This window comes from Mesoplodon densirostris, chromosome 2 (assembly GCF_025265405.1).
Source record: "Mesoplodon densirostris isolate mMesDen1 chromosome 2, mMesDen1 primary haplotype, whole genome shotgun sequence".
Taxonomy (NCBI): domain Eukaryota; kingdom Metazoa; phylum Chordata; class Mammalia; order Artiodactyla; family Ziphiidae; genus Mesoplodon; species Mesoplodon densirostris.
Genome location: NC_082662.1, coordinates 170896839 through 170912413, shown reverse-complemented (window position 1 = coordinate 170912413; position 15575 = coordinate 170896839). Strand labels below are relative to the sequence as shown.

Genomic DNA, 15575 nt, shown 5'->3' with positions numbered 1-15575 from the left:
TTTTAAGAAGATGTCATCTGAATTGTCATCTAACTACTTCCATAAACTTATTTTATTTTTCTAAAAGGAAAAGGGAGCGGAATGCCACACAGAAACAGATGGTCAATTACTATTGCACTTTCAAAAGTTTAGCTTCTGTTAAAAATTTTACATGAAGAAATAAGTCTTAAGTATTAGGTATATTTTTATCAAGTCAGTCAGTCATGGCTCCCTCTCCAATTCTGGCAATGAGAGAAAATACTAAGTGGAAAATCTAGAATTTTAATTAGATGGTCCTTTATTTTCAGGTTTAGTATATACTAAGTGGCCACTTTTTAAGGGTCACAAATCAATGCAAATGAAAACATTAGTCAGGTCATATATTTCCAACTTTGCAGAGTACCAATGTTAGAAATTTGAACCAAGATTCAATAGGTATAATAACTTTTTCAAACTTATAATTGTTATAAGGCATATTTATACTTCAAACCCATAGGCACTGTCTGTGAAGGTGAAATATTGAGTTCATCTGCTTTAACATCAATCATATGACAACTGAAAAGATTGTTGTGAAGGAAGACAACCAATTTTACTATATATCTGCTGCTATGTTTATATGAACAAGAAAAATAATAACTTTCAGAAAACCTCATTCAAGAGGCACTGAGCTAGGCCCTGGGTTGGATAAGAAGATTTATATGACATACTTCCTTCCCTCTTGAGACAATACACCTTTTTCACTTTGCTGAGACTACTTAATTCTATAGTCAACTAAGACGTATTGAGACCCACAGTGTGCAAGTCACAGTGCTCTGGAGAGCCTGGTCTATATAGTAAATATTCATAAAGGTTGACATACTGTGCATTTCATTCGCCCATAGAGTCCATTCCTGCTCTCCAGAAGTACATTATTATTTATTCTGCTTTTCTTTTACATTTCACATTTAACTGGTACAAACTAGCTAACTGTTTTCTCCTAAACTTATACTGGGCTGGCCAAAGAGTTCGTTCGAGTTTTTCCGTCAGGTTTTTTGTAAGATGTTACAGACTATCCCTGAAATTCATGTGAATAACTACGGTCTGCTACTTAACCAGGCAGTATGTTATGAATATATACATATTTAATAAACAATGCAAAAATTATTGTTATATGACAGAAAATTGTGGAAACATGCAATTTTTAAAAACTTTAACTCATGCTAACATGCAATCCACCTCCACCTCCACCACCACCACCACCACCGTGATAATTAACTAAAGGGGGGAACTTTTCATACTGAAGGAAAGACGTAATCACCACTTCTCAAAAAAGGCTTATCAACATTATCCCAGGGGGCACTACGTATGAAAGCAGCAAGGTAACTGAGAAGATTTACAACAGAAAATCTCGTTGTTAAATGCTACTTTTCTATGTGCTAGCAAATTTTCTAAATAAGTCTTTTGGTCCAAACAATTAAACCATCTCAAAAAAAGCAGGAGAAATTGTTTCACTATTGTATTATGAACACTTTATGCAGATTTAACTGGCTGACAAAATGAACTTACCAAATATTTTAATCATCTACGGCATGAAAATAATTGTAGCTAATAACAATTTGGCCACACAGAGTCTGATTACAGAACTCCTTACTCACTGCCATAGACACCCCCTCCATATACTATTTAATTCATGCTCCTAGTAGACTTGATGTGTATTTTTAAAACTAGATGTATATAATAACACGGGTATGTCTCAGTTATTTCTAACATAAGGGTTTTTACCATAACTGATAACAAAAAAGGGGGATTCTCAGAGGTTTTTATTACTTTATAATGAGAGTGTTACCTCTAGATACCTGCCTATAAAATAACTGTACTACAGCTGTTTAAGTCTCTATTCTGCCAAATTAATTCTAAATATGGCTTAAGCACTTGAGGATTTTAAGAAATTGTCAATTTTTTTAATTAAGAAAGAAATACATGGCTCATATACTAAGTTTTCTTAATTAAAAAATGGTATAATAAGACTCATCCTAGAAAAGAAATAATCTCAAGGATGTTAGGTTGTTAAAGATACTCAATATACTGCAAAGTATGTAGGAAATAGAGATTTTCCTCAAATAATAAATTATTCACAATTGTGGCTATAATACTGTCCTGTGTTCCAGTGACAAACAGTACAGGATCTTCTATTCAACTTTTTAAAGCCTTGTCTTATAAAGAGAACGGCCTTTAAAATAAAATGCAAAAGCCACAAACACTCTAGATATATGAGGCCTTAGATTCCCACGCTAGTATTTCTGATATGTTTATAATTTATATTAGTATTTCTGATATGTTTATCATTTATATGTATCATAATCCAAATATAAACTGATGGCGGGGAAATGAATACTATTAATCTATTAATTTTTCTCATTCAAATCGCTCAGAATTTTTTTAAAAAATGTTCTAAATACAGCTAAATATGAAAGGCTCGATCTGCCTACATCTCTCCCTGTGGTGATGACCAATCCATGTAGAAAAAGCTCAGCCCTATAACATATTATTTCAAAGTCTCAAATCACAAAGTCACATCAGGATGATACCTGTGTAATGAATCATAGGACCTGTTGTCAAAAACAATCTGATTTTTCCTTGAAGAATCCCGTCTATGAAGGGGAAAAACCATTTAAAGGGGTATACAATAGAACTTAAAAAATTCTCATTATGTTACTGTTTTATAGGTTTTTAGTTATAGCAAACAGAAGAAGAACTAAAGGAGTCCATTAACTTTAAAATAATTTTTTCCAATTAAAAAAAATTATTTGGAGACTGAGTCTAGTTATGTGAGGACACTGTTTACTTGACAATTATAGAGAATTTTTAAAAATCATTATGCAATGGCTACTTTTACAGACTGCAGATATAGTAAAATCTACCTATACAAAGATTCACCAAGTATCAGAACACAACCAAAGACATTTCTATTAGAGTGAATATAAATAAAACTACAGGCTCAAATAAAAAACACAATAAAAATCACTACAGCTTGAAGTATACATAATTAACTCTTCTCAGGAGGCACATAAAGAACTCTTTTTCCATCTTGAATACAAGATCTGTAAGCTCTTAATAAAAGCCACAGGAAGAATTCACAAACTTTCCAATGTTATGTTCCAGTCATGATCTAGAGCATTTTTAACTTCAACACTCTTGCTTTTATTCTGTCTGACATCTTCACTTAATAAATACAGCATAATGCAATATCTCATGTATATTATAGGATATTAATCCATCTTATCACTAACATAATTTTGACATGGATATTCAGAAGAGAAATGGGTACTTTCAGTACTGTGCAAGAATAAAGTGTGCTCAAATAAAAAGAAAAAATGGCCAATATACTTGCTTTCAGAAGGAACGGGGTAAATAATTTAGGAAGAAAAGCAATACAGTTATTAGCCTTTTAAACATATTTTAAAAATCTTTTATGGTTTAAAACTGCTTGCAGTGAAATTTTAAGACATACATATCAGTGGTTGGATCAAATCTATCAAAACGGATATGAGTGCTCAGGAAATAAGTGGAACGTCTATTTTGGGAAGAGAGAGGAAAACTATCTACCAGAGCTAGAACATCATTACAATACACTACTAGATATAAGAACCCATATTTGACAAAATATTTTTTAAATGGTGATGTTTAGAGCACTTACTTAAACTTCCTTTAGAAGTCTGAAAAATCTCTGAAATAAAATTCTTTCCTTCATTAAATGAACCCACCCACATCAAGGAACACATACATTCCACCTGGAGAAGCTTTTCCATGTCCCTTCTAAGATAGGACTTTTGCCATGAATTTAAGTTTAGCTTTAGCCAAGCTCACTACAGAATCCCTATCAATGAGGAAGGGATGAAAGTAGTGACAAAGGACAAATGGCACATCACAGTTCTGTTCTGATATGCACTTGATAAACCAGGCTTCGTAATGTGCTACTGAAGAAAATCTGTAACAACTACTGGAGATGCATTAGAAGGCCACATCAATTAGGTACCTGAGAACATAAATGTGCAATTTTTCTACTCTACTGAAAAAACATGTTCACCAAAAGCAATTCTGCCATTTTCTCCTAAAATCAAATATATTCATCTTTCAGTCACTTAGAAACTGAAAGCTTCTATACATTCAAAAAAGGCTCAGTTTCTTTGCGGAGCTTAAATAACTATGTCATCACCAAATCTTCCCACTAACAGAAGGAACCACACAAAAAGCAAATCCAAACTTAGATTGAAGCTAACACACAACAGACTTGTGACAATATAAGATCTATTCTTGCATTTTTCTTTATTAGGTTTCTATAATTAGACTCAAGTTTACTTTTTATGAGGCAAAAATAAGACAAATAGCTCAGAAAGAAAAGGCAAAAAAACTTTTTAGTCTCTAGATACATACCTTTCTCTGGAAAAAATATGAGTCCTTTAAACTGTCTCATAAACCAAGAAAAAGTTTCATCTATGTTTAAAGACCTATGATATAAAGTTAGTTATGATAGTAAAGTATGCCTGGCTAAGAAATACTGAATTTGCTTGACCATGCACACAAAGCCACTTGTAGAAACACGAATTAACCAGTCTTGTTTCTGAGCATTATTTTTTCTAACTCGATTATAATCAGAAGTTTCAACTGAAAAATAAATCTTTCTACTTTATAAATTCAGAATTTTAGGTTTTATTTTACTCTCTCTTAAACATTGTAGCTTTTTCTCCCCAGCTGCCTTTCAGTTCAAAACATAAGTTTCTTTCAAAAGTTCAATGTTGTTTATTGACAGGGATAATGGTATTGAGGTTATACAGGAGAATGTCCTGTTTCTTAATAAAAATGCTAAAGTATTCAAGCTGAAGCAGCACATATTTGCAAACTGCCTTCCACCTATTCAGAGAGAATAAAGTGTGGATGTGTAGATATGAGTTCAAGCCAATGCTGGCAAAATGTTAATAACTGGTGAATCTAAGTGATGGATACACGGACGTTTGCTATACTATTCTTTCAACTTTTCTGCAGTTCTGAATTTTTTCAAAATAAAAAAATTGGGAGGAATAAAGCTATCTTAAAAGTTCAGACAACCTGGGTGACAATAATAAGCATAGGGTAGAATTTAGACAATTACTAATAAAAATACAGTGGGGCTTAGTTGTCCAACAGCAGTAGGATTATAGATGTTTTAGTTGCTCCTTTGTACAATTTCAGATCTACCATTCGAATTTTTTCTACAATAAAAATGCAGATTTCTTTTCAGGTACAATTCTAAAATAAAACTCAGGAAAAAAATTGATACCTGGAAATAACAGGTGACTTGCTGCCATTCATTGTACTTGCTCTTTCCCAGGGTTTTCTTGTCGGTTCTTTAAAAATAAAAGAACGTAAGTTATTAAATATCCGATACGCTCCCAGAGTTAGGATTCTAATTTGTACCATTTCAGACCCCAAAATGAGACGAAATTAATAAGCAAGAATGACAAGTTTCCCCAGGAAGAACTTAGATTGTTAAATCTAAAATACAATGATTTTAAACACCAGATGGTAAGAAGTTTCTCTAATAAAGATAGGATAATAAGATTAAGAGTAGGATAATTTTAATTAGAATGGAATTGTGAAAATTATTTTAAATTAATAAGGATAGTTTGAATGGGACAGTATTAACTATACTCTTTTAAACTCTTTTTAGTGCCAATGGTAAAACGAATAAAAAGAATCTTTAATGTGTTCATGTACTTCAATAGTTAATCTAAACTCAAAACAGTCCTCTTGGGAAAAAATTCAAACTCAAAATATATTTCAGAATCATCCAACTGTATTGTACTTCCTTGATTGTCAAACAACCAATCCAATTCTTGGGACTTAGCAGACAACTCCAGTTAAATAAAGTTCCCTCTGAGCTTTTAGTTGATTGTGCTTTGAACTGTTTTTCTAACCTGGGCTGCCTCGCTGATGCCATCACTGGCCTCACTGGATGACTGCATGAAATCTGGAGTGGAAGCTTGTCATGGAAGGATGAATCTGGGCTGCATGAGAATCAAGTCTACATACAAGTTGCACAGAGTTTTAGCTAAAAAAACTGGTCTGAGTTCCAATGTAGCCCCTCAACTGGCCTATGCACATTCTTACTGAGGGAGCTTGTCCTCTTTTCAAACTGCACATATGCAAAACTAAACTTAAACTCTCAACTCAAACTCTGAAACACTGCTTTTGTTCTGGATTTCTGTTGCATTCAGTCACCTAGGTGTGAAACAAAAGTCATCTTTCATCTTGCTTTACTCCCTGTCAATCAATCAATGGTTACTCCTTCATCTGTATTCTAACAGCTAACACACTCTCTCATTGACCACCACAGAGTGAGCCAGGGGACATCAGATAATCAGATGAGGAGGTCCACGACAGACAGAACCAGAAACACATCCAAGAGGCACCTGCCAGAGGAGGGGAAAAGAGGGAAATCCTGAAGGACAACTGGACAGGCAGAGAAGAGCCATTAGGACACTGTCACTAAAGAAGAGGCAGGCAAAGAGATGAAGAAATAATTCCAACATGATACGATGCAGCAATTGCTACCATTTAACAGTTGGCTGACGTCCTTTCTCAATCAGCCAAACCAGAACTATCCTTTAATCTTCAGAGAGCGCATCTGGTTTTGAGGAAGAGCAGTTCAGTTTGGCTCTGCAGATAGTGAGGCCGTGTTCTCTCTGAGGGGCTCCAGGTCGGTTTCAGGAGGAAGGACAGAGGCTAGGTTGCCTTCATCGGGTCTTTGGAAACACACCAAATCCTTACTGGCACCAGTTTCCCTATCTTGGTCCTCCCTGATTTCTACTTCACTCTGCTCACAACTGCAATTTTAATGTTCCTAGAACAGTTTCAGTTGATTGTCAACTCAATTCTTTGCAGGATGAAGTCTAAACTCCTGATCTTTTCATAAAAAGCTTTCAACATTTTACTTCTAACTTGCTTTTCCAAACTTTCTCCCCCAATACTCCCCAAAAAGAACCCTCTATCCTAGTCAGGCAAGTCTACCTGATATTTCCTTGTCTCTTCCAGCTCCAACTCCCCATCTTTGCCCATGACGTACCCACTTCCTGAAACAGCACCCCTTCCTCTACTTTCAGCTAAGGTAAATACTCTTTAAGGCAGGGTAAAATGTCATTTTTTTCCTACTAAGACGACCCAGGTGACTCCAAACTATACAATCTCCTCCCTCTTTGACACATTATTTAATATTCAACATGTGGTTGTAAAAGATGAACTTTTCACTTGTGTGTATCTCATCATCCCAGCTGAACCATGGATTTCTTGTGCTTAGGGTGACTTTATCTTTCGCTTCTTTTTGGCCTGTCAAATGTCTGACATGTGGCAATTAGGGGAAAAAAATTTTTTTTGACTGAAACAAGTGAAAAAGAAGCCTCTAGACCTTCTGAATGAATCCTTAATTTTATAAACACGGCACACATGTGCAAACATACACACAAAAACACATGCAAAATCCATGCTTCAGTTTTCATATTTTAAATAAGGGGATATATATTAGATAAGGAGTTCTTAACTGGAGTCCATAGATAACCCTCAGGGAATTCACCAATATTTTGCAATGTGACCAATTTTGTATAAAAATATGATTTTTCCCTCCCTGGGAGAGGGTTCATAGCTCTTTTCAAATTCTAAAAGTTTCTGTGACCCCAAATTATAGTTGAATTCTAAAACATCTATGGTTTTAATAACAGCATGTATTTTGATTTTGGCTTATAGAAGATAAAGGTAAAATAAGTCACAAACCAGAGAATTTTTAATGAAGATAACATAAACTGATTTGAGTCCTATTCAGAGGAAAACTTATTCACAGTCACAATATTAATTATAATACAGCAATCAGACTGCTGAACAGTCACTATTCAATAATGAGAAGGAATGGTTATAGACAATTCCCTATAATGGATTCTTATGGCTCATTCTAGATATTAATTCATCAAACTCATCAAATTTACTTATGTCACTTCCTTCCAAATTAGATAAGGAGATGAATCGACAGTCTAGTGCTTAGCCTTTAGTCAAATATGAAGAAATGACATGTACGCTGTAACAATCTCATATTCTAAATATGGATATAGTCATCATTAAGTACCTCCAGTGAAATGTATTTTGTTAATATTCTAAGTAATATATTCTATGCCCAAGACTTCTCAATGTCAGAAATTTTACTGAATTCAAGAACATTTCCCAAACGTTTTAAGGAGATTTTTTATAGTATTTTTTTAATTGAAGTATATAGTTGATTTATAATATTGTGTTAGTTTCAGGTGTACAGCAAAGTGACTCGGCTATACACACACAGATATATTCCTTTCCATTATAGATTATTACAGTATAGTTCCCTGTGCTATACAGTAAATCCTTGTTGTTTCAAATTTTTTCAACCTTACAAATTAGAAGCTTTATTTCCTTATCAATATTATGCAAATGAATGGCTAAAATGACGATTCAATGGGAGAATGTTTTGAGATAGACTTCAATGCTAGCTACATGCTCACATAATCCTTACCTTTAAGAATCAATGACTAAAAATATTTCCCTTTCATATGGATAACATATTTTTCCTTGTATAAGTGAATAACTTCAAGTCATTAACAATAATATACACAGAATATGCAAAAATCATGATTTTTCAGAGAAAGAGTCATCAGAAAAAAACTTTGGATTTTAATAGATCTCCCAATATCAGAAAGAAATTAACAGCTGCTTCTGGGGTCACAAAAGGTAGAGGAAAAAGTCAGTGCTCTCAAGTGTGAACAAAGAACTTGAACGTTTTAGTAACTAAGCAGCCACTTTATCCAAACATAGGGAAATGGGGAATTTTTAGTTGAGGAGTGTTGATACTTACAGAAAGTTCATAAAGATTAAAATATATCTCGAACTTACCAGGTGTACTTGTTGAAGAGGCCTTAGAACTTACAGGCTCTGAATCTTCCTAAATGTACAGAAATACATATTAATAATACCACATCTTCTAGAAACCTGTTGTAGACATTTGGTGTTTCATACGTTCTGCCATTTCCCACTTTTCCCTTCATCAATCTTTTCTCCCTTCTACACTAGTTTAGACCTTTTTCTTATCTTAGCACCTCCACCCCGCTGCCACCCGCTGCCGCTCCCCATGGCTCCTTTCCTCAGGCGTCCTCATTGAGAGCTGTGCTCGCCAATGTGATCAAGCCAGATATGAGAGAGAGATTTGAATGGCATCAAAGAAGGCCAAATGCAGCAGGGAAAACAATTATACTGTTAAACACTAATATATAAAACAAATAAAGCAGAGTCTGCCCTCCTGAACTAGAGAGGGGGGCACAGCTAATAACCACAGGGCTCCTAGGGGAAACATTTAAAAACCGTGATTTAGTCTAATTCCTTCATTTTAAATGCAAGGAAATTGGACTTCCCGGGTGATGTAATGGTTAAGAATCCGCCTGCTAATGCAGGGGACAGAGATTCGAGCCCTGGCTGGGGAAGATCCCACATACCGTGGAGCACTAAGCCCGTGCACCACAACTACTGAGCCTGTGTTCTAGAGCCTGCGAGCCGCAACTACTGAAGCCCACGCGCTACCGTGCTCCGCAACAAGGGAAGCCACCACGATGAGAAGCCCGCACACCGCAACGAAGAGTAGCCCCCGCTCGCCTCAACTAACTAGAGAAAGCCCACGCGCTGCAACAAAGACCCAACGCAGCCCAAAATAAATAATAAAATAAATAAATAAATTTATAAATGCAAGGAAGCTGAGACTTTAAGAGATTTAAAAAAACCTAGTAAAAGGTCATTCACTCCTTCAATGGTAGGCTTGGGTACAGAATTAAACTCTAAAGGTGAGAATTTCAGTGCTTTTCCCCCAACTGCACACATTCAACCCATTTTACTAAGTAAGAATGCCATTAAAAATTTATAAATAATACCATTTTTAGTATCTGAAGAGTTAAAAAGAAACAACTGTTAGTTGAAATTAATTAAGTTCAAACTAATCTTTGACACAATTTCCTGAATGATCTATACTTGAATTTCACATTTTCAGGTGTAGTAGACTATTTTTATTTTTACTTATTTATTTTTTGCCTGCACCACGCGGCATGTGGGATCTTAGTTCCCCAACCAGGGATCGAACCCGCGGCCCGGCAGTAGAAGCGCAAAGTCTTAACCACTAGACCGCCAGAGAAGTCTCCATGTAGTAGGCTATTTTTATTAACTTACATTTTTGTCCTCTTTTTGTTCTGTTTCTATTGTTGATCCCTTTTCAGCAATTCTTCTCCTAGAAAGAAGGTAAATCAATTTTTTAAAAAAACTTAGTGTAAAACTATGCCAAAAGGGAAGAACTGCATCTAGTTAAATTATACTTAGAATAAAAGTAACAAAATCCTCTCTATTCTGGACACATCCATATAATTTCTCACTCACCTCCTGGCCAGCAGGGCACTCATTTCTTCCATTAAACCACTGCCCCCTAATGGAAGGGGTCCATTTCCACGACCCGTATCTGTTTTAGATGAGGCCGAATTCACACCAATGGTATTCCCTCCACTTGGGAAAGAGGCATCCTCCATCTTAATGAGAATATACATACATAATAAACTCCTATGTGGGACAATCCTATGTTTATTAATATATTACATTCAAAACAGAAGGATATATCAGCATTCATTTCAATAAAAACACCTAGATATGACTTTTTAAACTTTAAGGAACAATGGAGTAATTTTATGTATCAGTGAAGTTTTATCAAAGCTAACATCACCAATAATGGGATAAAATGCTATCACATGTCCCCTTGTGTAATACATTGAAAAGGATATATTACGTTGGTAGTAAAAAATGTAAAACCTGACCCCAAAAATGCATAACTTGAATCAAATCTTAGGAAAATATCAGATAAACCAAACTGAAGGACGATCTACAAAATAATTATATTGTTGTTCTCAAAATTGTCAATATCATGAAAGAGGAGATTGAGGAAATGTTACAGATTAAAAGTAAAGAGACATTACAACAAAATATAACAGGTGATCTTGGAGTAGAAAAAAAGTGCCATAAAAGACATTATTGGACAATAGATGAAACTTGCATAGATTTGTAGATTATAGTATTATATCAATTGAATTTCCTGATTTTGATAATCAGGCTGTGGTCATGTAGGTGAATGTCCTTGTCCTTACAAAATACAGAGGTAAGTATTTAGGGAAATAGGGCAAGGTGTCTCTGATTTATTCTCAATTCAGACAAAAAGAGAGTGTGTGTGTCTGTTTATGCAGAAGGAAACATACACAAAGAATAATAAAGCAAATGTGGTAAAATGTTAAGTGGTGGATGTTACAGAAACTCTGATTCTTGCAACTTTAATTAAGTTTAAGTTATTTCACATGTTTTTTAGTCAATGAAGTTAATAACATAGGGTTCGTAAAATCAGAATACAATAAATTCGATGTTTTAGATACTGAGACAGAATAAGACATAACATAAAAAATACAATTAATGAGGAGATGCATTTACCCGTGACACTTTTCGAAGTTTTGCTCCAGCAATTGCAGCTGCAAGTCCAGTTAAAGGGCGATTGTCTTCAGACGTGGATCCCGAAAAGAATCCAGATGCAGGGAGGGGAGGAGCAGGAGGTGGGGGGGGAGGAGGGGGTACTTGATTAGGAAGAGGCGGCGGAGGAGGCGGAGGCGGGGGCCCTGAGGACGGGAGTGGAGGGGGTGGAGGGGGTCCTGGGGGAGGAGGAAGTCCGGCTGATGCCTGGGCAGGACCTGGCGGGAGTGGAGGAGGGGGTGGAGGTGCAGGTGGTCCCAAGACAATGCCTGAGAGAAAGAAATGTTAAGACCGTCAACAACAGAGCTAAGTGACACTATCTCAGGAGGAAAAGCATGTAGAATGACATGCTCAATGAACTTGAACATTTAGTACAAATTAATGAGTTCAATTTATCATAACATTGAAAGTCCAAATCAGTATTAAAAAAATACTAACAATTACGGCCAAAGTGTATAACTACTCCCTTTACTGTTAGAGCTTCATTCATAGAACTTTGCAACAGATCGTCTAAATTAGTTTTTTTTTTTTCCTTTGCTCACGGGCATTTGGTAAATAAACAAAATAAATGCTTATAAAATGTGGGACAGAGGCCGCATCCCTGAAAAGACGAATGAACGTACAGGATGGCAGTTAGTGCTGTTCAAAACGACGGACCAAAACAATCTGGGTAAACCGTAAGGGCTGAGACGATAAAGTCTGCAACAGTGAAAGCATATAGTTACTTGCTTTCCAAAGTGGCTGAACTGAGAACATGAAAGAAGGGTGGGTCCCAGGCTTCAATATCTCAAAAATATTCCACATTTAAAAGCAATGTATAAAGAGAATGGAGAATCATTGAAGTAAAGGAATCTACTAGAACAAAGTAAAACCTCAAAACAACTATCAGAAATAATTAAGAGACATAGAATTGGAAGTACAGAAGACAGGGGTTAAGAGAGAAATGTCCAGATCTTGTAAAATTACAAAGGAGTGGACAAGAACAGGAACCAGGAGACTGACCCTGTAGGTCCTCCCCCTTCCTTAAGGCTTAAAGGGGTATTTTAGGACAAATAAAATGGTATTTGCAAACTGGGTGGTAAGTTTTTTGAAACTGCTAACTTTGAACAGTTACACAAGCTGGAATCATAAATTGCTGGAAGAATATAGTGATGGGCTGCATGAGGGGTCATCAGAGCTCTGAGGATACAGGAGGTGGGCCTTTGGACTCTGTCAGGCTAACTGTGTCTCTCTTGTTCCAGAATCACTTTCACAATGATACTGAACTGCACCTACTAGAGTTGTGACTCGACCTTTAAGCAAATTCAGTAAGTCAACATGAAAAATATACACACAGCAATAACAAGCCCTTAAGAACTAAGATTTGTTTTTAAATAAATGTTTTAAATCCAGACTATAACACCGTTCCTTTGTAAATACAAATTTGTTGTCATATTCCTTCCTGTAATCCTCCCTAAATCCTACTTTAAAAGGGAGCAGGTTAAGCATATTCTTATTTACTTATAGAACCAGGTCCTTCTCTGCTTACAAATAATCCATACTTAGATTACATCCCCCCTCCCCTGTCACTGTGACAGCAAAGTTCAGGCATGGGGAGTGGGGGGATAACTGTAGAGGAGCTATCCTCTCCCAACTATCCCTTCAGCCTGCTACTTCTTGGAATTTTGGACCATGGAACCCTTTGGGGCACATATCAAGCCTGCCATCCTCTCCACCCTTTGTGCAAAGTTGGGCTGCTCCCCAGGGCTTAGGTTGGCACCCATCCCTGGAAGTCTGATATGAGAAGCCCAATACGTACAGGAGAGGCCAAAACGAAATAGGGTCCAAGATCAGAACTGTCCCAGAGGAGACTCCTGGATGACACATCTAACGACTACAGTTGGGCACTAAATATAATCTCTATGTTTCCCAGAAATTAAAGGAAGACAAGTTTGATTATATCAATATATTTATTGTGTGGATTAATGTACCAAGTCATGTTTTCCTAGTGAAAATGAAAAGAAACATACAGAGGCCCTTAAATACTGAATAACACTTCTGACTATGACACTGCAGAAGATATCCACATCTAGTTCAATATGGAAATCCCTCATACTGATCCTCCAAATGCAATTAATCCAACAGAAAAGAACCCACCTTCGCCTTTTTTCAAAAACCATCCTCCCCATTCTTCTAGGCAATTAAAGCTGTGGATGTGTAGCATTTCCAAGTGATTAGCTGTTAGTCGCAAAAACGGAAGGCTTACCCTGCTGGGCTGGAGTCTCGGCCGGCTGAGAGGCTGCCTGCAAGCCTGGCTCAGAAGCAGAGGAGTCTCCCAGCACAGAGGTTAGAGGAGTCTCCACAGAGGCAGGGGCAGCTGCAGAGGGAGAAGGGAGAACACTAGGCTTGGATGAGGGAGTTGAGGCAACAGGGGTGCTTGGAGGAGGAGAGGCTTGAGATCCACAGTGTGAGAGTGGTGCGAGGGAAGGCGGTGGCAGCGCGGCTGGCCCCGAGGTAGGCGGTGGAGACACTGGACACGGGACAGAGTCGAGCAGCCCGCTGGGGGCCGCCGGTGACGGAGGCCTCTGGGGCACAGGAGAAGAAACACAACCGGGGAGGACAGGCCTTGGACCAGTAGCTCTGCCTGGGGGGCTGCTAATCATTACTGGAGGAGACGGAGGGAGGGGCGAGAAACTGGAAGTAGACCAGGCACAGGGCTTCGCAGCTGGAGGTTGAGGAGAGGGTGTGTTCACAGGAGAAGAAGGTCGAGAGTTTTTGTTCAGAGGACGAGGAACTGTAGCATAATGGGGAAGAACAGGGTGGAAGGCTGAACCTAGAGATGTTGCAAAACGTGTCGCGGGGTGTCGAAGTGGTGGTGTAGGGGGTGTGGAAGTGGGTGGCAAAGCGGTCACTACAGCGTAATCAGGAGTGGCCTCTGACACTGGAGCTGAGATGACTTTAGCATATGATGGAGGAGGTGCTGAAGGAGGCTGGCAACTGGCATACTCAGGAAGTGGAGCATGATACAGGGAGCTGTCGGAGGATGGAGCTGGACAGAGGTGGAAAGCAGCGGCGAAAGACAGGATAAAAAAGGAGAGAGAAAAAGGGAGCTAGTAAAGCCACAAAACCAGCATTCAGACAAAATGTACAAATGTAGACTACAGTTAGTACCAGAGAATAAGCACATGGGCAAATAACTAATTTCACCCCAACATGTCTTAACTTATAAATACATTTTGAGATCCAAAAGAGGACAAGTTTTCTTTTACTCTAACAAGTTGACTGATAAATTAAACTGATTAGCTTATTCTTTACAAGAAAAATATCATAGTCTTAATTTTCATTATTTCGTCCACTAAAAGGACATTAACATTACATGAATAAGACCACAAAGAAGAGTAAGCTTAGTTGTTTTTTTTTAAATAATAAAGAGAGAAACTAGCAAAAAGTTTATCATAAAGGGCTAGAAACCCCCAAATTCAATGCTTATTTGTGGAAAAGTTTTGTTTTGTTGGCTATAACTCCAGAAAACAATTAGGCAATCAAAAGCAAATGAATGAACTCAAACAACAAACCAATCAAAGAGTATTTAATCAACCCACATTGAAACTTTAGATATAGGCCATATGGAATAAAATAATAATTCTTAAATCCTATAATAAATGTTAATATTAATGAAATGTCAAAATACCTCAAATTATCTTAACCCTTATGTCTTTCAATAAAATTCCATCAGACTTAGTAACTTTTACTAATTTTTCACAATACTTGCATATATTTAAATTACTAGTCAGCTCTAGAGAGGATACTTTTTAACCTACTGTTTTTAATGCCTCCTTCAAAAACTTTAGAATACAATCAAACAAATTTCTGGAATGCTACGGTATTCAAGACAATTTAAGCACTCTCAGAAGGGAAATGTATTTGGAATACATCTAATATAAAAATTTCCCATAAAAACACACTTACACTTTATAGCCAATTTATAGGGAGTTCCAAGAATTAGAATGCCAGAATAAAAATTTCCTGGAGCTTTCTTTAAGTCTCCA

General features: G+C 36.8%; 1 protein-coding gene across 11 annotated transcripts in view; it reads right to left on the bottom strand.

The window, feature by feature from the left end:
- ENAH (ENAH actin regulator) overlaps window positions 1–15575 on the bottom strand; it is a 152977-nt gene that overhangs the window by 7952 nt on the left and 129450 nt on the right. For 2 of the 11 annotated variants that reach the window (XM_060091363.1, XM_060091364.1), the window contains 7 exons: window positions 13793–14575; window positions 11512–11816; window positions 10423–10568; window positions 10219–10276; window positions 8902–8950; window positions 5276–5342; window positions 2547–2609 (listed from right to left, as the gene is read on the bottom strand). In XM_060091363.1, the coding sequence (XP_059947346.1) occupies window positions 2547–2609; window positions 5276–5342; window positions 8902–8950; window positions 10219–10276; window positions 10423–10568; window positions 11512–11816; window positions 13793–14575 (1471 nt within the window). The remainder of the gene's footprint in view (window positions 1–2546; window positions 2610–5275; window positions 5343–8901; window positions 8951–10218; window positions 10277–10422; window positions 10569–11511; window positions 11817–13792; window positions 14576–15575) is intronic. The other 9 variants (XM_060091367.1, XM_060091369.1, XM_060091365.1 and 6 more) reach the window with 5 other exon arrangements.